Genomic DNA, 13,413 nt, shown 5'->3' with positions numbered 1-13,413 from the left:
AATTAATCCAGGTTAGAATTCTCAAAATGAAGAATCTCTGCACTCCACAGAACGAGGGTGTGAATGGAAAACATTGCTTAGATAGAGGCTGTTTAATCCATTTTATGGGATGAATTTGAACAATGAGAAACTCAGGGCACATTAGTCTGCTAGGGCTGCCATAATAAAATACCACAGACTGGGTGTCTTAAGCAACAGAAATTATTTTCTCATATTTCTAGAGGCTGGAAACCCAAGATGAAGGTATTGACAGGGTTACTTTCTTCTGGGGCCTCTCTCTTTGGCTTGCATATGTGGCTGCCTTCTCCTATGTCCCCACATGGCCTTTCCTCTGTGGCTATGTCCTGATCTCCTCTTCTTCTAAGAACACCAGTCTAGAACCTTCCTAGTGACCTCATTGTAACTTAATTACTTCTTTAAAGGCCCTACCATTAAATTCCGAGGCTCTGGGGGTTAAGACTTCCACACCTGATTTTGGGAGGTACACAAATCAGCCCATAACTCAGGGTTATACTGGCACTGTGGCTATCAAACTGGAGGACAGGTGGCCTGATGGTAGGTTTTATCTAAGAAATAGGGTGCTTACCCTTTGTTTCAGAGATGCTCTCTACAGAAGTATAATTCTTTCTTTAAGGCACAAGATTTGGAGACTAGAAATAATTGTGAAACTCGGTAAGTGAGGATGAAGGATTGCCGTCATTCTGTCTGTGAGGCTGAGTTCTCTCTGACAGGATGGGGTAAGAGGAAGGAAAGTTTAAGAAGCCCCTCTCTGGACTGTGGGGAGACCCAGAATTTTCTCACTACAAGTCAAAGGAAGATTTCCAAATGAGAACAGAGAAGTAAATCCAATTATGCCCTGCCCAAACGGACTGATGGTCAGTTAAATTCAAATCCCTTCAATTTTACAAGTAAATAAATAGATTTCAGCTTCCTCTATGATGACAAATCTGGACCCATCAGCTACATGAGATTTTTAAAGCTTTACAATCCTAGACATGTCTCTGTCAAAGCAAAAAAAAAAAAAAAAAAAAAGCTTTGTAAGCAAAAACCACTCCCCTTAATTGCACACTACTTTAAATTCCTCCGTTATTCTTGAAAACAAAATCAATTATTGACAATCTGAGGCTATCTCTAGAACAGAAAGCATTCACTCTTTTCTTCCCCTCAAATCAATAATTGATCCTCATCTCGTTCAAATTTTCTTCCTGAATATGGACACCACAATCGAGTCAGCAGAGTTAGAGTTCTTTAAACAAGAGAGAGATGAGTATCTAAGAATTTGATTTCCCAAAAGCCTGGAGAAATGGGGTGGGGGAGGGAGAGAGAATGATTACATGTGCAAATATAAGTATACACAACACTCACAAACTGGGAAATCCTCCAACAGGATGGATTTGAATGATTCAGTGCTATCCCAGGCCTGTGGTTATCAAGGAGAGCAATTTGCTCAAGAGGGAAAAGGAGCCACTACTCAAAAGTAAGGTGATACTGATTTTATCCACAGTCCCAGACAAATATTAATCTTTCTGTATCTTCCTATAATTACAGTCACACTTTCACTCACTGACAAGAAATCCTCTTGGTTTTCAGAAGCAGGTCTCCTTCCGCTGGGCCTTTGAAAAAGATAAAGGATCACAATCCTAAAATTGCCACCAGGAGGCGCAAGCGATACATTCCTGCCTCTCCTGGTCTACCCGGACCAGATCTGCGATCTTTATTGAACTGAATTTTGTCCACCGGCTAAAGGTGGACCTACATTCCAGCCAAAGAAGAAGAAGCAATAAGGGGAAAAGAAAATGAGTATGTTGGTGAGTTGCTGGAAGGCCAGAGTCAAAGGCTCCTGATTCAGCACTCAGGAGGACTGCTTGCTGATTCCCAGTCTGATATCGCCCCGCATCTGTTGTCTACTCTCTAGCAAAACCCGACTCCCTCGCATACACTTCTGTGTCCTGGCTCGGTTGTTCCCTGCATCTGTCATACCCTTCTGCTCTCCACCTGCTTGTCCCTTGTTTGCACTCCCCCAGGCCATCTAAACATCATCTCCAGAAGCCTGCCCTGTTCCTGCAGCCAGAGGACAGTTTGCTTTCCAGAAGCTGCCCGAAGTTCCTGAGTGACCTCCCACCTCATCACTAACCCCCATGCTATTGAGATTTGGGGGACTTTTGTGTTTGTCGGAAAGGACCTTGTTGACCCTCTCTGCCTAGATAGGACACCCAGCTTACTTCGGAGTGCGGATCCACTTTCTTTATGCCAGTTGTCAGGTTTGAACTATCTAACAATGTTAGAGGTTTAGTCTTGAGTTTCCCATTGTCTGTGGCATAAGAAGCACTCTGCTCCACTTACCCTCCTGGTCTTCACATTATCTTCCACCTAGAAAACTGCTTTAATAAGTGAATTGACCAAATCCAAACAAAACCAAAAGATGGTCTTTGATTTTACGATGAACCATATAACCTGAAATTGCCAGATGTGACCAGTAGATGGTGATCTTGAACCAGTGAAGTAAAATGTTGCTTTTTTCCCCCCAGAGTGAAAATCATGAGCCAAAGAAGCAAAAGGAAGATAAATAGAAAAGTGGGGGGGGATGGGGACGGAAAGGGGCGGGGGGTACAAAACATAATTTCTTATTGTTTACAGAGTATGAAATTCAAATTTTTAAATAAAAATAATAAAATGTCCCTACTGGGACCCAAAACAATGGGGCCTGGAAGGCTTGCCAAGTCTCATTCTGTAAGTTACAGAAAATGCTTTTTTCTCCCTGCTGTTCATCAATCTTTCCCAGCTTAAATACCTCTATTTTTAAACAACTATAGTAAGCCCTTGAGAAATAAAAACTGTGATTTAATAAACAGCCAATTCACAAACCAGAATATTTCATGCAAATTATTTGACTATTCCGATTATTTTCTTTAAAAAGTTTCTGGAATGCCCTTCCCTTTGTATTCTTTGTTAAGTGAAAAGTAAGCATTGCTTTGGTACATCAAGAAGCCTTGGTGAAGCTTGCCCTTGTGAAGATGAACTCTTTAAAGTGAAGCTGATAAACAAGCTGAACAAAGAGAGGTCCAATTTGGGGTGGCAGATAAGGTGTCCTGGCACACTTGAGCACAAAGACAGTGCCTGATCTTTCTGGGAGGGCTTCCTTGTGAACTGACTGAAGGGGACATCATTTGTGTGTTCTCACAATATGGGGGATTGCTAACATCAATCTTGTGCTAGACAAGAAGACTAGGAAATCCAAAGGGCTCTGTTTCCTCTGCTATGAAGACCAGAGGAGCACAGTTCTGGCATTTGACAATTTCAATGGGATCAAGATAAAAGGAAGAACTATTGGTATGGATCACGTGTCTTACTATGAGGCTCCTAAGAACTCAGAAAAAGTGGATGACGTGACCAAAGAACTTCAGGAGAAGGGCTGTGGGACTAAAACTCCCTCATTGAGTTCATATAAGGGTTCTAAAGATGAAAAACACACAAAAAAGCAGGGGGGGGGAGGAGAAAGACAAAGAGAAGACTGTCAGGAGGTAAAGGCAGAGCAGCCATCCTCTTCATTGCTTGGAAACAAGACAATAAAAGAAAAGAATGACTCTACCCCTAAGAAGCACAGCAGCAAGAACTCAGAGAAGGTTCATAAGTCCAAATCCAGAGGGGCAGAAGCACCACCCTTGCTCCCTGAGGTCAGGATTTCCTGCTGTGGTAGGGCAGAGGGTGCAGAGAGGGATCCTAAGAAGGAGAAACCTAAGAACACAAGTCCTCAAGCAGAAAGAAGGCAGGAGAAGACAGAATAGGGATGGAGACAGAGGGCGACGCTCAGACACACATTCTAGCTGGCACAGTGGGCATTTTGAAGGATGGTGTCACAGAAGTAGAAGTAGGAGCCAAGATAAATCCGGTACACAAAAAAGGCCCACTGCTCCTAGGAGCAGGAGACTTCCAACACCTGCCACTGTAGGCAGCACTGGAGCCTGTTTCAGCTGCTTGGTTTATTTGAAAATGAACTGTTTATCAAATTCAGTTTTGCTGTTAATATTTCCATATATAAAATCTCTGTAACTGATTCTCATAATCCCTTGCATAGTAGATTTGTTGAGAAGGTTGTAATTTCAACAGCCAGATATCCTGGAATTTTTGGTGCAGTCGTCTCTGGGAATATACTTGGTACTTAATCAGAGTATGTGTCCTAAATTTTGGTTCATAAATATGACTCTTGAACCCACAGACCCCAATTTAAGGTGAAATTGCCAGAAAGGGAAAATACCAGATAATTCTAGAATTGTATTGCTTGTGGTAACTATTTAGAACCCAGGATTGTAGGAGCTTTGCAGTTGGCAGGTGGAGCTATATAGAAGTGTGGCTTCTTAGGAATTGGTAGGAGTCCTAAAATTAGCCACTTCCCTCCCTAGCTCTCCCTTGAAAAACAGTTTTTAAATATATTATTTATTTTTGGTGGTAGATATATCTCTTTCTGCATATGTCCCTTACCATTTGTTTATTCATATTGAGATGAAATTCACATAACATAAAATATGAACTATTTTACACACACACACACACACACACACAAACCAAAAAAAGAAAAAAAAAAGAATAAATAAACCTTGTCTGGTATCACCAAATATCAAAATTATAACTCCCCTTTTTTATACCAAACCACTAGGCAAACTAGGCTTCCTCTATAGCTTTCCTAGAGAAAGGATGAAAATAGCTAACGTTTATTATTCATAGTCCAATAAAGATTGTGCTAAATGCTTCACTTCATTCAACTCCCGCCTGTTTCCTCTTCTACAAAATGATTTTAATAAAAAAGTCTTGTAGTAGAATGATTTGCTCAAGGTTATAGTTACAAGCTGTTCAACTCAGGCTAATTCCAGAGCTCAACTCACATTCTCAGCATCCAATGTGAAAAATACTCTTGCCTCCTTCCCCCACTTCTACCACATTATCATCATCTAAGGGATTACAAAATACACATTTTCTTTTATTCACTACCGTATCCCCAGAACCTAGAAAAGTGTCTGGCACATAGTAGTTACTCAGTAAATTATCTGTTGAATATTTACTTGTAGCTCTGTCAACTTGGATAATGACAGTCAGAATCTGCCCTTGAAAGAGATATCCAGTTTGAGTTGCTGACACCTGAGATTTCTAACCAAGCACAGTAAGAGGCACTCACAGGACCACTGTGATCTCACAAAGAACTGCCCACCAAGGAATGTATGGGAGATAGGTGACCTGTCTGGACTCTGGATCACTGACTGTGTCTTTCCTGTTAGATGTTTCTATGGCTACAAGAATGAACACCAACTATGGGTGCTAACCATTATTAAACAGTCTACATACATTGTGTCTGAAACCAGCAACATCTCTACATTGTATTACAAAGTGTTTAAAAGAGGCTTGGTGTGTGTAAGTAATTTGCTAATAGATGGCAGAGCTGAAGACTCGATTGTGTGTGTAGCTAGTCTGGGGTCCAAAGGCAAAGTTATAAAGGGAAAAGGTATCTTACAGAACTGAGACCAAGGACCTGTGTGGAAAGTAGAGATGACTAGGGATCCATATGCCTCCCCAGCTAACGGAGCTTTGACTAGAATCCTGTAGCATCTGGATGCTCCCACATATTTATTCATTGAACAAATACTTCCTAAGTTTCTGCCACCCTCTTTGCTAGGTGTTAGGTACACAGCTGTGAACAAAGCAGACAATAATCCCTGTCCTCATTGAGCTTATGTTCTATCCAGGGAGATCATAAACATAATAAGTAAATTTTCAGTATACTGGAAGGGGATATACTGTGGAAAGAACTGGAACAGGTAATAGAGAGGGACAGGGTACTGAAATTTAAAGGAGGTTAGTTAGAGTATAATTCTATTTTGTTTTCTGCTGTGCTGGGGATGGAACCCATGGCTCTGAGTATGCTCTTGGCAAGTTCTCTTCCACTAACCTACACCTTCCAGTCATTTAATGGAAGTACCTTCCAAGAGGAAAAAACAGTCAGTATAAACACCCTAAGACATAATGTATTTGCCTTCAGGAACAGCACAGAGTCCAGTGTGCTGAAGCAAAGACTGGGACAGGGAGATAGCCTAAGAGCAAAATAGCAGGAGTCAGAGAGGTACTGAGGACAGAAACCCTGTTTCTGTCCTCAGTACCTCTGCTAAAAGCTTCCCTTTCACTCCTGGAGAGAAGGAGGAAAGAAAACCTTGAGGCAATCAAGCCTCTTGAGGAGGGGGAAACTAAGATTTTTGTTGTCTGTTATCAAGAAGAATTAGGGTTTAAAATAGAGATTTCTGAGTTACAGAAAGTAAAAGCAATATTTTTGAAGTGTTGAATTTGAAGTTTGTGAAATTCTATTACATAAAGCTGTATTTTACTTTATTTTGCAAAATGCTTAGGAGAGAAGTGAAAACTTCCCCCCTGAAAAACCCATGCATGGCTTTGACAGGCACTTTTAATAATTACAGCATTCACCAAATTGCTTTTTGACGTTGTTGCGGTTTGGAAATTTTTGGTTTCATTTTGTTTGCAATTTCATAAATTTAACACCACTTTGGAAGATTGACACAAACACTTAATAAAAATCATTTTTTTCTTTTCCTCATCTACTTTTGTTGCGGTTTGGAAGTTTTTGGTTTCATTTTGTTTGCAATTTCATAAATTTAACACCACTTTGGAAGGTTGACACAAACACTTAATAAAAATCATTTTTTTCTTTTCCTCATCTACTTTTGTAAAGTTCTACAGTTTGAAATACACACCAAACAAGTAAAATGTATATTTGAGTTATTTTGTAACAAACTAACACAGATATGTATCATGAGAAAAATATACTTATGTGGCTGCCTATCTACCAAAGGGTTGGAATGGAACCACCATTTGACCCAGTTACCCCACTCTTTGGCATATACCCAAAGAACTTAAAATCAGTATACTCATATCAATGTTTGTAGGAGTTCAACTCATGTTACCTATGGTATGGAAACAACCTAAATGCCCTAAACAGATGAATGAATGAAGAAAATGTGATACCTATACACAATGGAATATCACTCAGCCTTAAAGACAAATAAAATTATGGCATTTGCTGGCAAATAGATGGAACTAGAGACTATCTTGCTAAATAAGCCAATCCCCAAAACCAAAGGTCCAATGTTCTCTCCGATATGTGGATGCTAATTCATAGTAAACGAGGTACGGGGTGGGGGGTGGACAGGAGGAATAGAAGTTCACTGGATTAGATAAACAGGAATGAAGGGATAGGGGGTAACAGGAAAGACAGTAGAATGAACTGGACATAACTTACCTATGTTCATATATGCATACACACACAACCAGTGCGACTCCATATCACGTACAACCACAAAAATGGGAAATTATACTCCATGTACGTGTAATATGTCAAAATACATTCTACTGTCATGTATAACTGAAAAGAATAAAAATATCTTAAAAACCCTCCTTCAAACAGGTTTAATATAAAGAAGAATTAATGTCCCACTTATCTGAAATATTCAAAGTAGGGTAAATGAACTAGTAGCTCAGCAACATCCAATAATCTAATTTTTTTCCGTATTTCTGAACTGCCTATCTCAGTGCCAGTCTCACTAAAGGATGATTGTTCATGTTCCTAAAACTGCCCCCCAAATTTCTTCCTAACTAGTATCAGGGGAAAAGAGAACATATTTGCTCTAGCATTTTGACAAAAAATACTAACATTCACTCTAATTGTAACAGCTCAGGCCATGAAGCTACTCCAGATTCAAATGCTATTACCAGGGACTGGCTTAGATATGGCCATAGCTGCCAATCCCACATCCAGGTTGGACTGATCCTCCTTAGAATCAACCCAAACAGAAAACAGAACCACAGGTAATGAGAAAAGAGAAATTACACTGCAAAGGTATAAAATCTAACAAAGAAAAGAAAAACAGATGTATTCTCCCTTTGGTTAGGTTTTTGGCACCAGACTATACCTATTTTGTTTCAAGAATGTTCAAAGCACTGCTGTTTAAAATAGCAAAACAAACAAAAAAAATGGAAGTAACTTCAGTGTTCAACAATAAGTCAGTTAAATAATTCATTGTATACACATATAATAAGATATTATATCAACAGTTTTCAACCTCTGAGATCAAAAGTATCCCTTTTAAAAAAGATTTAAAATTTATTGAGGATCCCAAAGAGTCTTTGTTAATGTGGTTTATAGTTATCATTACCATTTAAGAAGTCAAACATAGGAAGATTTAAAAATATTTATTAATTTGTTTAAAAATATTAAATCATTACATGCTAAGATAAATATATGATTTTTAAAAAAAATCGTATTTTTAAAAAAATAGTGACAAGAATGGCACTGTTTCATTTTTGGAAATCTTATGACATAGTTTAACAGAAGTGGCTGGATTCTCAGATCTGTTTCTGCATTTAATTTATTTTGACATGCTGTTCTGGCAAATTGAACTTGACACAAGTATACAGTTGGAAAACAGAGGAATTTTACTAGCTTTTTCAGATAATGGTAGACAGTTTTGAAATTATACCAAAACTGAATAAGTTATAGTTTAAGATAGTTGTAGTTTAAGATACCTAAGATCCAACAGATCTTTTATCCATGCATGATTATGTAACACCATGAATTAATCATCCAGAAAATACTGATTCATTGAGCTATGCAAATCTTCTAAACATATATAAAGTCTTTAATATCAAGAGTCATATTTTAAAATTATTATCTATCTCATTAGATAAATCTTTAAGTTAAGGCAAGTGGCAAGTTTTTGGTAAAGGATATAAGTTTTCCAAAATTATAAATTTTACTAGAAATTTCAAATATCATCACTGGTGAAGTGAGAAGCTGACATCATTTCTCATTTCATCTTGAGAAATTGTTGCTGAATAACCAAGTTTTCTGTCTTTTTTTTTTTTTTGGTGAAAATTATATACCATGAAACAAAGTAGCCAATTCAATTCACAACTCAAATAATCAAACAAAATCAAATTTCTAGAGATGATCATCACACTTTGGCATGCAGCAAGAATGTTTTATGTGTACTTGACATTTCATCACATAGAATGTAAATGCATGGAAATGTACAAGAAATATCTAGAAAACTATGTATGACATATTTAATAAGTATTCCCTTCTGGCACTGGGATGTGATAAAATGACAACACAGGGAACTTTTACTTTTTATTTATAGTTTGAATGTTTTACAATTAAAATTCTTTTATGTATAATTATATATAACCAATTAAGGAAACAAGTAAATATGAGAAGGTCTAGCAAGATATACAAAGGGAGATAACTATGATTTCCTATCAGTAGAACTAAGGGTGATTTTTATTATCTTCTTTTTTCTACTTTTTGGACTTTGGTAATTCTTCTATAATAAACAAATATTTCTTCTTTATTAACAATCGTTATTTTTATTAACAAAAAAGTCAATCAGCCTGGTTTAATGGTGCACACCTGTAACCCCAGCTCTCAGGAGACTGAAAAAGAAGGATTGCAGATTGAAGGCCAGTCTAGGCAACTTAGTGAGACCTCATTTCAAAATAAAAAATAAAAAGGGCTAGGGATAGAGCTCAATGGTAGAATGCCCCTAGGTTCAATTCCTAGTACTCTGGGGATGGGAGGCAATCAAGGTTCTGGAATGTATTTATAAATTATATGATGAACTGCTTAAAGATATATAATCATGGTTTACCAAACTCTGCCAGAGTTTGAGCTTCAGATATTTATTTGTACTATATAAGAGACATTAGAATCAAATGCTGACATTCTCATATAAAAAGGTATTTGGAGTAATTAAGTAAATGAAAGTTATATATGTATATATCTTTATAATATTTAACATGAAGGACATTGTTTTATTATTTGAAAAAATATCAGAAACTAGAAAATACAAAGTGTAATAGCTGCCTGATACAAATGGAATTCTTTTAACTTTCTTTTTCCCCACTTACATGTTTTCCAAAATACTGTTTCATTTTCACTGGTCTGGTCAACTAATACCATCTACAATGCACACACAAAAGCTTCTTTGAAAGACAGTAAGACAATTTGTGAAATAACTATGCTTCCTTACACTTGCAAGACAGATTTTTGGTAAAATAAAAAGATTTTATATCACATAATCACTATACAACTATTAATCTGTTATATATATCAAATCATCACATAACAATTTACAAATATATTATTATAAAAAAATTAAAAAACAAGACACAACACATTTCCAAAATCAATCTGAAAGAAATTTTAATATTCTATTTTATGATATATTCACTTAGATTGAGAGAAGACTGAAATACTTTATCTGAACTGTGAAAATTTAAGATGCCAGTCCTTCAATATACAGGTGAGTTTTACTTTGGGATTAGAATAATTTTTTAGCTAAACTATTACTCCTAACCCTTTTCAAAAATAAAATATAGCTCTCTCCTCTTATAAAACAGTAAGACACACAAGGTCATTCTAGTAATTGCCAACTTAACTAAAAAGACCTTTCTTTATAGTTTTGGTCATTGATTTGTTGCTGGTGGCAGATGATGTTTCACTTCTTTTGGCAAACCACTCAGGTAATTTTCTTTTTGAGGCTTCTGATGATGCAGCCTATAGGAAACAGAAAGAAAGAAAATACAAAAAAAAAAAAAAAAGATCTCTATTACTGAAAATATATAGCATGTGCAAAAAAGTAACACAGGTTCCTGGATATACAACCACCTTTCCTCCCCACACAAAATCAACCAAACCAAATAGTGACATCCATAGAATTTATTTATGGGTCAAAAAGTTAATGAAAAAAGAAATCATTATCATTTCTTTAGGCAATTACTTGCTATCTCGTCATCTGTTCTTAGACACTCAAGTCTAGGCACTAATTTAGTAAAGGAAGAATTTGGACATTATTTTAATCCCATGGTGAATCTGCTTTGGGTTAACCAAAATGGTGAATTTTTAATTTTCTGAGAAAGGTATAGTCATGTATGCAGACACACATTAGGCATTTGAAAAAGAACATAACTTCTAATGTCCACAATGGCAGATAGACTAGAAGAGTGATCCAATTATTATCAGCACCTTGCAGAATGATCAAGTCACAGCAGACACTCATGAAATAGTCAATGAATAAATGAAAAATAATATATTTTTTTAAATCTCAGAGTCCTTTGAGACTCTGCTGACAACTACAAATCCCCTTCCCAGGGGGGAAAAAAAAGACAAATGAACACAGGTGCAACACTGCACACAATTTTAGCAACTCAAGCACTAAAAGCCTCTTAACTATTGGTTAAAAGTCCCTGGAAAAAAGAATACACAGGATGGGTTTGTGTACCATACCATCCATACATGAAAAAACAAAATTTTTTTTAAGTAGGCAAGAATTCCCTAACTCTATAATAGCATAAATCTGAGCATTCAGTTTGAGTACTAGAACTTCAGAATAATATAACAGAGAAATCATTCTAACATGAGTATGCCTTGGAATCAAGCAGAGTTAACTTAGTGACTGGAAGTATTTGAAGGCTTTATGAGAAGGTAGCTTTATTCAAGTTACAAAACATCTGTTACCCTAAGGTATAGCTATAATTTATTTTAAAAACTGATAGTTTATTTATATATTGTTTATCAACTGCTAGCTATGTTTTACTGTTTGTTATGTTTAAAAACTATTTATGTTTAAATAGCTGAGGATAAGAAAAAAAGCAAACGGTCACAGGCAATACACTATGAAACTTTATATTGTAAAAAGTTGTTAGTGCCATCTTGTAATCCCAGCTACTGAGGAAGGTTTGAGAAAGAAGGATCACAAGTTCAATGCCAGCCTGGGCAACTTAGTGAGACCAAATCTCAAATAAAAAAATAAAAGAGGCTGAGGGTGTGGATAAGTGGTAGAACACTCCCTAGGTCCAATCCTCAGTACTGTTTAAAGAAAAAATGTCCTTGGTTTAAATTCCAACAGAGACACATGCAATATGTATGACTCATGCATGTTATTTAAATTTCTTCCACAGAAAAGGGTAATCATAGTATATATATATCATCACTGAAGTTTCTGGAGTTAAATGAAAATGTGCAAAATATCAAAACACATCTTGACTTATTCTTGGTACTTACTAATATTATTTTTTCCTACAATATTTCTATAGCATTTGTCAGTATTTATAATTATAACAATGATCTTATTTCATTGAGAAAAAAGGGGGAAATGCTTACTTATATTCACTGTGTCTTCTGTCTCAACAATCAGTATCTGAAGAGACCTTAATTATGAGGTCTAAGTCATTTATTACAAACATTGCTCTCCTGTGTCTATTTCCTTTATCAGTAGAACAATAAAATTCCCAGCCATCATAAAAAGGAATTTTATGGGGCTATTTACCTCTATTTGATGTTCCAAATTCTATCACCATACTATTGCCATTAAGTTGTAATAGAAAACATTAACTCATTTGCTGATTATATGCCTACACATATTTAAGTAAAGAGAAATAAGTTATATTCACATTTAATTTCATCTATAACTAAGAAAATTCTAAACATATTAGTTATCAAGCCTGACATATTTGTCATGAAAACTATTTTCATGAATCAATTTTACCTGTGAATGAGAATCTAAAAATAAATCTTCTTTTTCTGGATAGTTGGATGGCTGACTCCAGGAAGTTGGTTTTATTGGATGTCTGTGATCTCTGTCTTTCATTGAAAAATTATCAGAATGCATTCCAACAACCTTTAAAAATTTTACAAAATATAAAATAGTTATGTCATACACTATTCTCTTAGTTAAAAAAAAATCTATTCCTAAGAAAGTAGAACAAAATCAGATAAGGACACATCAACGAAAACTACAGACCAATATCCCTGTGAACTCTGATGCAAAAGTATTTAATGAAATATTAGAAAATCATATTCAACAACATATTAAGAAGATTGTATATTATACCAAGTTCATTTTACATCAGGGATGAAGGACAGTTTAAAGCATACAAATCAATAAAAGTAATTTATCACATCAATTAGAATTAAGGACAAAAACACTTGATCATCACAATAGATGCAGAGAAAGTTTTCTAACAAAATTCACCATCTATTCATGATAAAAACACTTAAGAAACTAGCAATAGAAGAAACCTAACATCATAAAAGCTGTCTACAAAAACCCCAAAGCCAATATCATAGAGAATGGGGGGAAAGTGGAAACATTCCTTTAAAATTTGGAATAAGATGTCCACTCTTACCACTCCTATTTAATATAGTACTTGAAATTCTAGCAAATTCAGCAAAGTAGCAGGTTACAAAGTCAACACAAAAAAATCAACAGCTTTCTTATATAACAATAATGAGTCTGCTGAGAAAGAAATCAGGAAAAAAATCTCACAATTGCCTCAAAAAAAAAAAAAGTGCTAAGAACT

At 35.9% G+C, this 13,413-nt stretch overlaps 1 protein-coding gene and 1 pseudogene across 8 annotated transcripts in view; one reads left to right on the top strand and one right to left on the bottom strand.

Annotated features, from left to right (window-relative positions):
• The first annotated feature begins 1,388 nt into the window (after positions 1-1,388).
• LOC101960537 (RNA-binding motif protein, X-linked 2 pseudogene) lies at positions 1,389-4,050 on the top strand (annotated as a pseudogene).
• A 5,121-nt stretch (positions 4,051-9,171) lies between these two features.
• Wrn (WRN RecQ like helicase) overlaps positions 9,172-13,413 on the bottom strand; it is a 142,235-nt gene continuing 137,993 nt past the window's right edge. For all 8 annotated transcript variants that reach the window (XR_013430403.1, XM_078031156.1, XM_078031159.1 and 5 more), the window contains 2 exons: positions 12,600-12,731; positions 9,172-10,609 (listed from right to left, as the gene is read on the bottom strand). Coding sequence is in view for 7 of the 8 variants with exons in the window: in XM_078031156.1 (XP_077887282.1) it covers positions 10,487-10,609; positions 12,600-12,731 (255 nt within the window). In the remaining variant the exon portion in view is untranslated. The remainder of the gene's footprint in view (positions 10,610-12,599; positions 12,732-13,413) is intronic.

This window comes from Ictidomys tridecemlineatus, chromosome 14 (genome assembly GCF_052094955.1).
Source record: "Ictidomys tridecemlineatus isolate mIctTri1 chromosome 14, mIctTri1.hap1, whole genome shotgun sequence".
Classification (NCBI taxonomy): Eukaryota; Metazoa; Chordata; class Mammalia; order Rodentia; family Sciuridae; genus Ictidomys; species Ictidomys tridecemlineatus.
This window is presented reverse-complemented; position numbering and strand designations above follow the sequence as displayed.